Genomic DNA, 13,409 nt, shown 5'->3' on the forward strand with positions numbered 1-13,409 from the left:
TATACTCATCCCTGCTAAGCTTACAGGGGTGGGGGACATGTTTTTGGGAGGCAGGCACAGGCTCTGGCATAGCCTCTTTTTTTCCTTTTAAGGATTCAGCTCCGAAAAAGGAGTTCCAGGTCAGGCAGCTGCAATGATGACCATCTTTGCTCCCCCACAATGCCTTGGGGGCCCCAGAAGCTTTGGGTGGCTAGGTGTGATGTGTTGGTTTTTGTAATTTGGGTATAGGGAAAAAAAACCACTAGGTAAAATAAAAGAAGAACTCCCTGGATGCTTAGATGGAGGTCTGGAGAAAATAATCTTTGGTGAGACAGAACTCCAACAAAGATTTAAAATCACAAAAATGCAGCAAAACAAAGTGTGGAAATCTAGACTGCTGGACCTTTACAATATCCCCTTCTAAGTTTCTTCCAAAGCTCCCCACTTTTAGACCATAGAAAGAGACCAAACATTTTGTAAGTTAAAAATGGTTTACTTACAAACTCTTCCAAAGTCAGATTCATGTGCTTTTCCACACGGCAGCAAGAAAAGATAGGCAGTATAACTTAAGCTCCCAAAATGGCAAATGTTTCTAAATTATTTGTCTAGGAACACAAAGATTGCTTGCTTGGAGCATGCAGCTATGTCCTCCTTACGGGAAGGGTTCACATGGTGAAAGAAGAACAAGAGAGTTTGGTAACCCTTCCTTCCAAGATGATGGGGAGTGACCTAGCTAAGCCTGGCAGGACTGCTTACTCTATGGTCTTAACCCCTTCATGCATTTTATTATGTTTTTATATTTTGCTGGAAGCTGCCCAGAGTGGCTGGGGAAACCCAGCCAGATGGGCAGGGTATACATAATTAAATTATGATGATGGTGGTGATGATTCATTAGAGTTAAGCATGCTTGTTATATGAGGCTGGATATCCCACAGGATGGTTCCCCGCCTGATACTTCTCCTTTCAGTTTATGTCTGAAAACCAATCAATCCTGGAGCAGCCCCAGTATGCCCTTTGAGGCATACTATGCTGCGTGCTGACATCTGTCCTGTTCTGGGGAAGGGGAGTCTTCTCAGACACTGAACTGCCCCACCCACCTAAATTAACCATTGGGGCCTTATAGGAGAGACTATAAGGGACGCGGGTGGCGCTCTGGGTTAAACCACAGAGCCTAGGACTTGCCAATCAGAAGGTTGGCGGTTCGAATCCCCGCGACAGGGTGAGCTCCCGTTGCTCAGTCCCTGCTCCTGCCAACCTAGCAGTTCGAAAGCACATCAAGTGCAAGTAGATAAATAGGTACCGCTCCAGCGGGAAGGTAAACGGCGTTTCTGTGCCCTGCTCTGGTTCGCCAGAAGCGGCTTAGTCATGCTGGCAACATGATCCAGAAGCTGTACGCCGGCTCCCTCGGCCAATAAAGTGAGATGAGCACCGCAACTCCAGAGTTGTCCGCGACTGAACCTAATGGTCAGGGGTCCCTTTACCTTTACCTATAAGAGACTTTCTGTATAGGCTTTGCCTGTGCAATCGTCTTCCTGCCTCTGGAGTATTTCTGGGTCGTTGGCAACCAACTTCTCTCAGTGTTGCCTGTGGCTCACTTAGCCCTGATAATTGCAATGCTCATACAAGCCCATTGACCTGGCTTTCAGGCATATTTTTATTAGGAAGGTGCACACCCACACCTGTGTCAACCAGTTGCCACATCCACAGCTTTACTGAGGCTGTTAACACTTAGTATAGCTTTTCATCAAAGGCTGGATCTTCGTTTGCACCCAGTGCAGAAAATCCAAGCATGAGAAGTATACATCTCCCCATAAAGATCCTCAAGATGGTCTACAAAGTCTGTCATCCATCAACCCTGCCAAAGAACATAGAGCATATGGCATTCTGGGAATCTGCAGCATATGGGCAGAGTAGATAGCATATGTCTCAGGAGACTTCACAAAATCCTTCCACCGTGAGCACAATATGCTTAGGAACAAAAGCAAATGTGCATATCTCTGCTGTGGTACATGTCAAACTTTCGATGCCCATGGATTTAGGAGGAGGACCAGGAAAGAGCAAACTTGGGGGTGAGCTTATGGGAAGGAAGAAGCAATCCTGATGTGCGATTCAAAGCAGAATTCAGAAACATAGGAACATGGAAAGTTGCCCTGAAACTCAGCCACTGGCAGCATCTCTCTAGGGTTTGAGACAGAAGTCTTTCAGCGATCACTTCTTTTCATAGGAGCTGCTGGAAGGCTGGAGTCAAAGACAGTTGGGGAGCTCAAGTAGCTTCAAGTGCATTCAGGCGCAATGACTGAGGAACAATTCCTAACAGCTCCTTGGTGATGGAAGAATCTCTCCAACCCTCAGAGAGGCCATATTTGAGTCAATCTACCTCAGGCACTAAGGGGCTAAACCACAGAGCCTAGGACTTGCCGATCAGAAGGTCGGCAGTTCGAATCCCTGCAATGGGGTGAGCTCCTGTTGCTCGGTCCCTGCTCATGCCAACCTAGCAGTTCGAAAGCACGTCAAAGTGTAAGTAGATAAATAGGTACCACTCCAGTAGGAAGGTAAACAGCGTTTCTGGGCACTGCTCTGGTTTGCCAGAAGTCGCTTAGTCATGCTGGCCACATGAGCTGTACGCCAGCTCCCTCGGCCAATGAAGCGAGATGAGCGCCACAACCCCAGAGTCGGTCATGGCTGGACCTAAAGGTCAGGGGTCCCTTTACCTTTACAGTGGTACCTCGCAAGACGAATGCCTCGCAAGACAAAAAACTCGCTAGACGAAAGGTTTTTCCGTTCGCGATTTGCCTCGCAAGACGAATTTCCCTATGGGCTTGCTTCGCAAGACGAAAACGTCTCGCGACTTTGTTAAACCGTTAAAACCGTGCTTCGCAAGACGAAAAATTCGCTAGACGGCAAAACTTGCGGAACGAATTTAGTCTTGCGAGGCACCACTGTACCTTACTTCAGGCACTCACTTTCATATGCGCTTTCAAATGGCTACACTAGTTTCCTCTTCTTTTATTATGTGGCATGGGGAAAACAGCAAGGGACTCAATGAGAGAGAGAGAGCACAAACCACCCCCCTTTGTCTTGTTTTGTTATTGTAATGATATTGAAAGCAGACTGGATGTGCTAAATTAGGGATCACCAACCTTTCTGGTTCAAGGAGCAGAAGACCAGAGCATTGGCTGAGTGGCACAGGGCTTCCTCTTCCTGTTCTCCTTCCTTCCTGATTCCCTAATGCACTCCGGAGAAAATATTTGCATATGAACAGCACCTGGGTATTCTGCTTTCCATTGCAGCACAAGTCAGATTGGATCACACACACACTCCCACACTTACAGTGTGACTGACAGCTGTATGAAAGATGCTACACTGTATCTCAGATTGTGGCACGTTTGCAACATCACATATTGCAGTGCTATTTTGTGGAAAGAGTGCATGAAAAATAATAATCTATGAACACATTTCTACATTGCTTTTCATAAACAACAGCCAGAAGTGTACAAAACCAAGAAGTACAACAAAAGTACAATTGAGAATAAAATGTAGCCGCTAGGCAAACAGAAAGTTAAGTTTAAAAGAAACTAGTTGGTATTGGTAGCCAACAAGGACCTCAGACAACAGAGGGGTTTGCAGCACATGCCAAAATTGCAACGGTGTAGGCAATTGCTGCAATTCAGAGGGGAGGTGATTCTACAGAGCGGGTGCCACCACTAATAAGGCCTTTCCTCTTGTCACCTCTAAAAAAGCATTTGTAGGACACAGCATAGCCAGGAGGGATTCATCCAATGATCTTAGTGACTGGGCAGACTGACAAAGGCACTCCTTTGAGTAAGCTGGTCACTAGTTCAGGGCTTTGCAGTGCAAAACCAAAACCTTAAACCTGGCCAGGTTTAAGAGTGGTATAACAGCTACATGATAGGATGCCTGGCTCAGTACCTTAGCCCCTGTCTTCTGGAGCTGCTGCGGCTTTCAGACTGGTCCCTAAGGGCAGCCTCACACAGAACACATTACTTTGGGCTTTGCTGTCAATAAATCATATGGCAACCTAAAGAGATGCTGCCACCTGATGGACCAAAGCAGCATTACAATTATGCAAGGAGAAGATGGACATTCTTGCGCATGTTCTTGGGACACCTTCAGCCCATACATTGGCGTCCGCACCAGAGAGGTGGAAGAAAGTTTAGTCCCCCCACTTGAATGGGGAAAACTCTTTCCTCTATCACTATGGTTCGCCTCACATGCGTGTCTGAGGGCATGCAGTGTATGCATTCTCCGGATGGTAGGTTTTGTGGAATATATAACCTTCTTTGACAAACCAACTTCCTGCCATATTGATGATGGGCATTTCACTAATGACTTGCTCATTGTAAGGGTCATAGTGGAATAAGTGAAAAGTCAGAACAAGCCAGTACCCTGCCTTTGGAAAGGAGATGTTTTAGAGGAATGATAGCAGATAGAAGACGAAACCCTTTGCAAAGATCTGCAAATGCAAAAAGAACGCTTTCCTGCCCTCTCCTCGTCAAGACGCCCATTCCTGTGCTAGCTAACCTCAGGATTTTTTATATTTACATCCATTCTGATCACGTTCTTGTATAGGCAGAAGCATTCAGGCTGCAATGCTAAGAAGTAAGCTCAGTAGGACTTTTTCTGAGTATTGCATTTAATAAGGTGTAAGTGTAAACATAGGTCTGTTTTTAAAAAACTCTGCACTATTTTTATATTGAGATATTAACTGACTCTGCCATGTCCTGAAAAGTTTGTCTTGTAATTCTTACCTTGCACTGCAATCCTATGCAGGAGTGTTCGGAAGAAAGTTCTATTGACTTCATTGAGGCTTACTGCCAGGTGAGAAATGCAACTTTAACTTCTTATAACACTGATTAAGAAATATCACTCAAGAAACAAGTACATGGTTTCGGATAAGAGCAAACTACGTAGCAACAGACGCCAAGAGCAATGGAGTGGGCATAGGAATGCATACCTGTACAAGTAGATTTCCAGTACAACTGGACAACCCAGCAATAAAAAAGTACTTCACTTTCTTCACTTTTATTTTCTTTCCTTGCTTTTCTCCCTCTTATCACAAGCATCACATCTACTCTGGCCTTTCATAAATCAGAAAAAAATATTTGCTAGTATCTTTGCACTATATTTTTAACAACTCTGTTAAACCAAACAGCTGCTTTGTAAAAATAAAATAAAAAACAGTGTCAATATCTATAGGCTACTATCTAAAGAGGCAGAATGGATCCACCCTCCAGCCTGAACTTAAAGGAAATTCAGCATCTTAACCTTCTGTTTTCTGGATCCTAAGAGATCAGGATTTTTCTTCCAGTGAGGCTACAATGATTAATCCCAAACCAGTTCTATGGTCTTGTAGGAAAAAAGCAAGACAGGGGTGCAATCAGCTCCGGTCATGCAGACAGTTGATCTTTGTCCATGTCTCTATGCCCTTGATTTTTCTTGGATTTGCAGCTGACTTTGTTGTTAAGGGAGAATTTTCCATCACCTCCTGCTGATATGAAGGAGTTGGAAGGTAATCCCTTTTCCACAACAGAGAAGTGCAAGGGGGAAAGGGCCTCTGGAGAGAGAAACTTCAAAAACGTCTTGGGAATTGAGAAGGGTCCTATTCAGCTTTGAAGAATGCCAGCATGGAGATGGTCACCTAGCAACCTGGAGCAATGTGGCACAGCTTGGATTCCAGAGCCGGAGAAACAATGAGTCCTTGCGACCCTACTGAGAACTTAAAGCCCCAGGATCGTCTCCCAGAGCAGAGACAGAGCACATCTAATGGGAAAACATCTAATGAGAAAATAGGCTTCACCAAAGCGATGGCAAATGCATCAAGACATGTTGACAACACACACACAGAGGAAAAAGCAAGGGCTGATTGTTGAGCTTTGCTCTTCACTGATGTAAATCAAATGTTTCAGCTACTGTAGTAGAGACTGACTGGTGGAGAACTGAAACCAGGAAGGAGTAAAACGGACCAGAGAGTACAGCGGAAATGCTGTGTGAGACTCCTTCCAGCCAACACAGGTAGCAGTGGCCAACTCGGCTCATTATACTCACAGTGGATTCTCAGGGAATAATTAACCCCATCAAAATGTTTTCAAGCAGTAATATCCTTTTTGTCTTTTGTTTTGTCCTGCAACCAACAAAACTGCATGTGCAGCGGAACGGATATTTGTTGTTGCAAGAACCAAGTATTTAGTTGGCAAGGACCCGCTCTACCAAAATGATAATAGAAAATATGGCTCAGATCCATCTCAGCTTCCAAAATTTGCCATCAGCCAGGGCTCCCTTTTCATCTCGCTCAGGATCGCTGGTACAGCTTCATGATGCCTGAGTCGTGAAGTTTCTTCCATGTCCTCCGTTCCAAATCAAAGTCATGGTTGCTATAGAAGACTAAGCGGTGCCATTTCTGGTCATAATAATGATCTGAATACTTTTGGTAGCCTTCGGTGATGTATCCGTAAGCGCTTACCTGTGGAAAGCCAAGAGCCATGATTGGGGAGCTACAGGATAAAGGAGGGCTATATAATAATAATAGTAATAATAATAATAATAATAATAATAATAATAATAATAATAATAAATAATGTGGCCCACACAGAGACGTGCTGTGGAAGATCCATGGTGACTAGGGTCTCCTGCAAAATTATTAGCAGCCCCAGGGGGCAGTTTTGAAGGCTGGGGAAATAATGCATGGGCCGAGAGGATGCTCAAACCTTTTCTTCCCTTGCCCTTTCCTTAACCTAAAGCAATCTCCATCCAAAGCTGTTATTCGTCACTGAAGTGTGTGTGTGTGAGAGAGAGGTTTTGGCAGGGCAGGATTTAGACTGGGGAGAAGTAAGGGAGAAAGGGGTTCAGCCTCACCACCCTCAGCTGATACAACCCTGTCCATTGACAGCATCCCTAACATCCCCAAGGTATGGGGAGGAATTAAATGTCACACCAATGTGATTGTTCCATCAGCGTGCTAGAGAGAACAATCCCCACTTGCCTTGCTTCCGTGCCCCACATGTTGTCCCTGGGGTTCTCCAGACCACCCCTAGCCAATTGGGAGGGGGCATGGAAGATGAAAAGGGGAGGAAGCCCCACAGCGCAAGCAGAATTCCTTGTTGACGGCTTCTGCTGATGGGAATTATTAGTTGAATCCTGCCCGCCTTGTGTCTGCAGCCCTTGCAGCTCAGATTATCACCTCGGGGCACTTCTAGACCGCCACTGATTTTTGAGGGTGGGATTCAGCCACAGTCAAGTTCCGAAATTAATTTCTAGCTCTTGTGCAACAAACTCGCTCTCCCGCTCCGCAAACTAAACTTCTTTGTTGAATGCCACATTGTCTAAGCAAACAAATCAGAACTAATGCTCAGCAAATAGCCGGCGTGATCTAACCGCCCTGTAAACTTTGTGCAAACAAATCAGGAGGAAGATTCAACAGACAGATTGTCTGGAAGCAACCTTTGAGGCGCCTTTGAGTTCTTACCTGGTCACACAGATGGAGTGCGGTTAGAAGGAGGAAGGCACCTGTGGTGGGTCTATAGATCCGCCAGTAGGATTTGTCTAGACTTTTGGATCTTAGAAACCTGAAGTATGAGATATTAATTTTTTTTAAAAAAAAATGTTTCTTTTTGAGTTTTATCAACAGGATACAAAGGTAAATAAGCTAGCTGGAGGTGCTTTGTGGGCACAGAGGGCTTGTCTTACATCCTTATTTGATTGTGGGAGCACATCCTGTAATTTCTGATGGCCGCTTAGGCAGGTAAAAGAAGTGGCATTTTAAAAAATTTAGCAATACAGTGGTACCTTGGGTTAAGTACTTAATTCGTTCCGCAGGTCCGTTCTTAACCTGAAACTGCTCTTAACCTGAAGCACCACTTTAGCTAATGGAGCCTCCTGCTGCCGCCACGCCGCTGGAGCACGATTTCTGTTCTCATCCTGAAGCAAAGTTCTTAACCTGAGGTACTATTTCTGGGCTAGTGGAGTCTGTAATCTGAAGCGTATGTAACCTGAAGTGTATGTAACCTGAAGCGTTTGTAACCTGAAGCGTATATAACCTGAGGTACCACTGTAAAGCCAACCTAACAATGGATGCTCCTCATTTGTAAAAGTTGCCATCTTCCGTTCGGTCAAAGGGCCCTGTGTTTTTAAGAACTGTGCAGAAGAAATCCAGTGCTATGTTTCTAGAAAAAGAGGTGCCGGAACTCACCATGAACGCCTCCCCAAGAGGTGCCGGGACTCAGTACCAGTGAGTTCTGGCTGAAAAAAGCCCCGACTGTCAGTGGGTATAGCTTCTAACTACCACTGAAGGCAGTGGCAGCTGTTCTTGTTCTTAAATGATGACATAATCATGCCAGGACAAGGAGCCCTATCCCCTTACTGGACCTGACAAGCCTGTTTATTTGGACCCTGCTAGTCACAGAGCCTAGGGCTTGCTGATCAGAAGGTCGGGGGTTTGAATCCCCGCGACGGGGTGAGTTCCCATTTCTCGGTCCCTGCTCCTGCCAACCTAGCAGTTTGAAAGCACGTCAAAGTGCAAGTAGATAAACGGCGTTTCCGTGCACTGCTCTGGTTCGCCAGAAGCGGCTTAGTCATGCTGGCCACATGACCCAGAAGCTGTACGCCGGCTCCCTCGGCCAGTAAAGCGAGATGAGCGCCGCAACCCCAGAGTCCGCCACGACTGGACCTAATGGTCAGGGGTCCCTTTACCTTTACCTAGCCCAGAGCATCCCTTATCATTCAAGTTAACTTTACATACCACATACCTGTTTTTCATGTATCTGAGAAAATCGGGATGAATGACAAAGTAGTTATCCAGGGTGAAATTGCTACCAAATTTATCCCGAGGGTATGGCCTGGGAAAGGAAACAGAAAAAACCTTTCAGGCCAAGCATGTGCCATTCAAGCAAGAACTAGTTTGGCCACTTCTCCTATGAGTTAGGTGATGTGGTTGGCAGCCACCATTTTTCAGGGTGTGCCTAAGAACCTTATGGGAAATGAACTTTCAAATGATCTTTATTTCGGCTGTTTGAAACAAAGCAAAAGTGCTGCCAAAAAAAGGAAAGGAGGCGAGGAGGACATGGCTTCTAAAAGGGTAAGGGGGAGAAATGAAGCGTCATCAAGGGATGGGGAAAGGATGTTGCGTTTACCACAGAAATTGAATGAGGAGACCAAAGGCTCTCTTCTCACTGAGTTCAAATGCTGCTAAAGAAAAGCCCTGTGCTCATTCACAGTAGCATGGGACTCTTTGCTGACAATATTCCAGCCCATCAGGTCTTCCTGGAGGGATCATGTGACATATGATGTCCTCAATCAAGCCTTTATGTTGACATGGCTGTACCTGCAAGAGCACATACTGCAATCTTTGGTGGGCATTCCCACATACACAGGAGTTCTGGTTGAAGATTCACCAACTACAGTGGAACCTTGGTTGTCAAACGCTTTGGAAGTCAAAATTTCGGCTTTTGAATGCCAACAACCCAGAAGAGAATGCTTCCGTTTTCGAACACGCCTCAGAAATTGAATGGCTTCCAAGGCATGTTTCTCCATTTTTTCAATGGATTTTGCCGACCAGCAATTGCGCCTTGGTTGTTGAACGTTTCGGAAGTCGAACAGTCTTCTGGAACGGATTACATTTGATAACCGAGGTTCCACTGTACTTGTTAAAATAGCAGGAGAATCCAGTGCTTTAACTCTGGAATTGTTTTCACTATCCATATTTGAAGAAGTCAACTGTAGTATTAAACAGAAGGGAGTGATACCTTATTTGTTGACTGCCACATGGAAATTTGAATGTACTTTAAATGAATGGTGTGGCTCTGCCCATGGTCTTCTGCAAATGCAAACTAAAATGGCCAACCTCTTAAGGAACATTGTCCTGAAATGGACTGAAAAACAAAAAAGGGGGAAATAGGCTTCTCTTACCCATAGCCATCCAAAAATCCCTTCCTGACTCTCGTGTTCAGCAGAAGAGCTTTCAGCCATTCGTAATCTCTTGGCCCTTCCAGGAAATGAAGGTACTTGATCTCCTAGGAAACAAGCCACACATACGCTGGTAGGGGTTGCAGCAGATGGAGCATAAGCGCTGCCAGAGCACAACTAATGAATGGGTAGGCATTCTGTGCTGGCCAAACAAAATCCAAATTCTGATCCAGACCTCATTCTGAATAATTTATGTAAATGAGGCACGGCCAAGCTCAGTGGAACAAGAGAGGCAAAAGGACAGAAAATAGAATGCTCTGCAAAATTTGGAGTGCTGATTTAAAAATCCAGAGACAACCCAGATTATTCAGGGTCAGCATAAACTAGGTACTGTGTGGCTCTCCCAAGAAGTTCCACCGGCGGAGGAAGAGGGGTGCAGTGGGTGCGGCCCACCCCGGGTATCATCCCTGAGGGAGGTGACATTGCTGTGCCGCCCCCCCCAGGACACTCCCCCCCCCGTGGCTAGCCCCGCCCCTGGGTGCACAGCATGTGTGCCACTCTGGGTGCAGGAGCAGCTAGCGCTACCTCTGTGGAGAACTGAGCTGGACACTTTAGTGTCTGGTCTGCTGTTCTGCAACATAAAACACACGCTGGGACTAGGGTTAAAGGCTCATCTATTGTCAAGCCTAATGTTAATAGATACTAAGTGGTCACAGACTGAGGAACCAGTGCTTGAATATTAATGTGGAGCTTGGAGGGTGGGGAATAAACCTTTCCCCCTTCACCATTTTTCTCATCTAAATGACCCCTCTCTAAAAACCCCACTAGCTGTCCCACATGGGAGAAAACATCCAATATGCCATAATCTGCGTTACCTTTCCCATGGGGATCTTCTTGAATCCACGATTTCCCAGAATTGAGACAGAAGACACTAAGGAGTAGGCTGTGAATCCGTAGAAGGACGTTCTTGTTCCCACGTCTTCCTCAAAACCTTTGACCACGGCCCCACTCACCCTGGCCAAAAGTGACCATATAACATTGCAAAGTTAGCCTTGTAGCAGCTTCTCATTACTGGATTTCACAACGTGCTGCTGGGGTGGGTAGTTTTCAATATGTGATACAAAATAAGTGGCTTGGGCAAGTTTCTAGATGAAGGGAGCTCCAAAGGTTAAAGATATTTAAGTGATTTCAATTTTCTATAAGCCAGAACAATGAAACTTAATCGGAACCATGATCTTTACACATATATACAAGGTTGGTGTATAATGGATAGCTGTTAACATCCTGACATTTGTAGAAGACTCCAAATACCCTGGCATGGAATTTATATGTAGACAAAAGCAATAAATTATACAGTATATAAGGTGTATAATATAAACGGCCTTGGTCCAGTATACCTGAAGGAGCGTCTCCACACCCATCGTTCTACCTGGACACTGAGGCCCAGCACCGAGGGCCTTCTGGTGGTTCCCTCACTGCGAGAAGCCAAGTTACAGGGAACCAGGCAGAGGGCCTTCTCGGTAGTGGCGCCCTCCCTGTGGAATACCCTCCCACCACATGTCAAAGAGAACAACAACTACCAGACTTTTAGAAGACATCTGAAGGCAGCCCTGTTTAGGGAAGCTTTTAATGTTTGATGTATCACAGTATTTTAATATTCTTTTGGAAACCGCCCAGAGTGGCTGGGGAAGCCCAGCCAGATGGGCGGGGTATAAATAATAAATTATTATTATTATAAGGTGTGGGAATCCCCCATAACTTTTAATTTTAAAAAAGGTTGTCAACGATGTTGGCTCCGAAGAGAGAGAAAAGGTCATTTTGTGTGCATAATATTTGGTTTAGGACCATCAGTTTCATATTTTTCAAACTACCTGGAAAAGAAACAGCAGTGTTGGTGAATCAGCCCTGTCCCTAGGACTACCTTCTCCTGTGTGAAGCATCCCTCTCATCACTACCAGAAGATTCCCTATCTTTAGATGCCCCAACTATCCCTACATTATACATTGAAAGCACTTTCAAAGACATTCTTTCTCTCAAAGAATTCTTGATGGAAGTTCACCTCGCCACACACACACACACACACACACACACACACACGTGTGTGTGTGTCATTTTGGCTTATAGCATTGGTTTTTAGTAGATGACCAAAAAGGCTTTGTGGTACTGTTGCAGGATTTCTCCCAGTCAATAATGACAGACACGGGTTCTTTCTGAGGAAGGACAGAATTTATACAGCTGCGCAGGGGCTGCACCGGGATCTCTCCCAAAGGCTGAGCCCCTCCTTGTTCTCTGAGGCTTCCTTTTATAGTGACCAGTAAACAATTTCTGCAGGATTACCCATACAGGCAAAAAAAGAGGAAGCTTACTCAAGCAGGCAAGAGAAACAGAACTTTTTTAGCTCCCCCCCCCCAATCCTGTCTGCCCCAAACTGCAAGCATGTGCAGGTTTAAAAACAGACACAGACATCCGTTAGCTCATTCCTTGTGACTGACTTTCTGTCATAGATTGGCTTTACACAGCACTTTTCTGCCAATCTCCAGACTGCTGAGGGGAGATAATCTCGATCCTTCAGTACTGAGAGGAGATGCCAGTTTTAATTCTGGCTTTATCCTTCTGGCACTTTCATGGATTATGCTTTCGTTGACTTCTGATATACACAAACACACATATGCACACATAAATACGCGCGCACACATCACTGTTTTAACAATACTGTTAAGCTACCTTAGACTGTTTCCGTTTGCTTGTTTAGGAAGGACTAAACTTCTAAATTGGGACGCGGGTGGCGCTGTGGGTTAAACCACAGAGCCTAGGACTTGCCGATCAGAAGGTTGGCGGTTCGAATCCCCGCGAGGGGTTAGCTCCCGTTGCTCGGTCCCAGCTCCTGCCAACCTAGCAGTTCGAAAGCACGTCAAAGTGCAAGTAGATAAATAGGTACCGCTCTGGCGGGAAGGTAAATGGCGTTTCCGTGTGCTGCTCTGGTTCGCCAGAAGCGGCTTAGTCATGCTGGCCACATGACCCAGAAGCTGTACACCAGCTCCCTAGGCCAATAAAGCGAGATGAGCGCCACAACCCCAGAGTCGGCCACAACTGGACCTAACGGTCAGGGGTCCCTTTACCTTTAAACATCTAAATAGATAGATAGGCAGAAGAAGAACACAGGAAAAAGCAGTTCCTCTTACCGGAACACATAATCATGGGAGTCAATCTCCTGGCCCATTTTGGAGTTGTTCAGTATCCCCCCATTCCCTACCACCGCACATCTGATACACCTGGAAGTCTGGCTGCTGTTGCGTGCAAAGAGAATTTGGTGGTACGGTTTAGGGGGAAGCATGGTGATGACTTGTTTTACCACTGAAAGACAAAAGGCGTCCTTATTTAGTATGAAGGGCAGGCAGTAAACATGCACATCTCTGAACTGGTTGGGGCGTAGGATGGAAGTAAGGCACAGGAACAGAACAGAATCAGAGCACTTTAAAGTCTGCCAGGTTGTCTTAGGCTTGGCCTCTGAA

At 45.6% G+C, this 13,409-nt stretch overlaps 1 protein-coding gene across 1 annotated transcript in view; it reads right to left on the reverse strand.

Moving 5' to 3' along the window:
• Positions 1 to 451: 451 nt before the first annotated feature.
• ST6GALNAC1 (ST6 N-acetylgalactosaminide alpha-2,6-sialyltransferase 1) overlaps positions 452 to 13,409 on the reverse strand; it is a 33,298-nt gene continuing 20,340 nt past the window's right edge. The window contains exons 4-10 of the mRNA XM_083487566.1: positions 13,080 to 13,251; positions 10,773 to 10,911; positions 9,901 to 10,004; positions 8,742 to 8,831; positions 7,463 to 7,562; positions 2,939 to 6,460; positions 452 to 2,364 (exon numbers count right to left, since the gene is read on the reverse strand). Coding sequence (XP_083343692.1) covers positions 6,290 to 6,460; positions 7,463 to 7,562; positions 8,742 to 8,831; positions 9,901 to 10,004; positions 10,773 to 10,911; positions 13,080 to 13,251 — 776 coding nt within the window. The 3' untranslated portion in view covers positions 452 to 2,364; positions 2,939 to 6,289. The remainder of the gene's footprint in view (positions 2,365 to 2,938; positions 6,461 to 7,462; positions 7,563 to 8,741; positions 8,832 to 9,900; positions 10,005 to 10,772; positions 10,912 to 13,079; positions 13,252 to 13,409) is intronic.

The sequence above is a fragment of the Podarcis liolepis genome, assembly GCF_965112155.1.
Source record: "Podarcis liolepis genome assembly, chromosome: 2".
NCBI classification, from domain to species: Eukaryota; Metazoa; Chordata; class Lepidosauria; order Squamata; family Lacertidae; genus Podarcis; species Podarcis liolepis.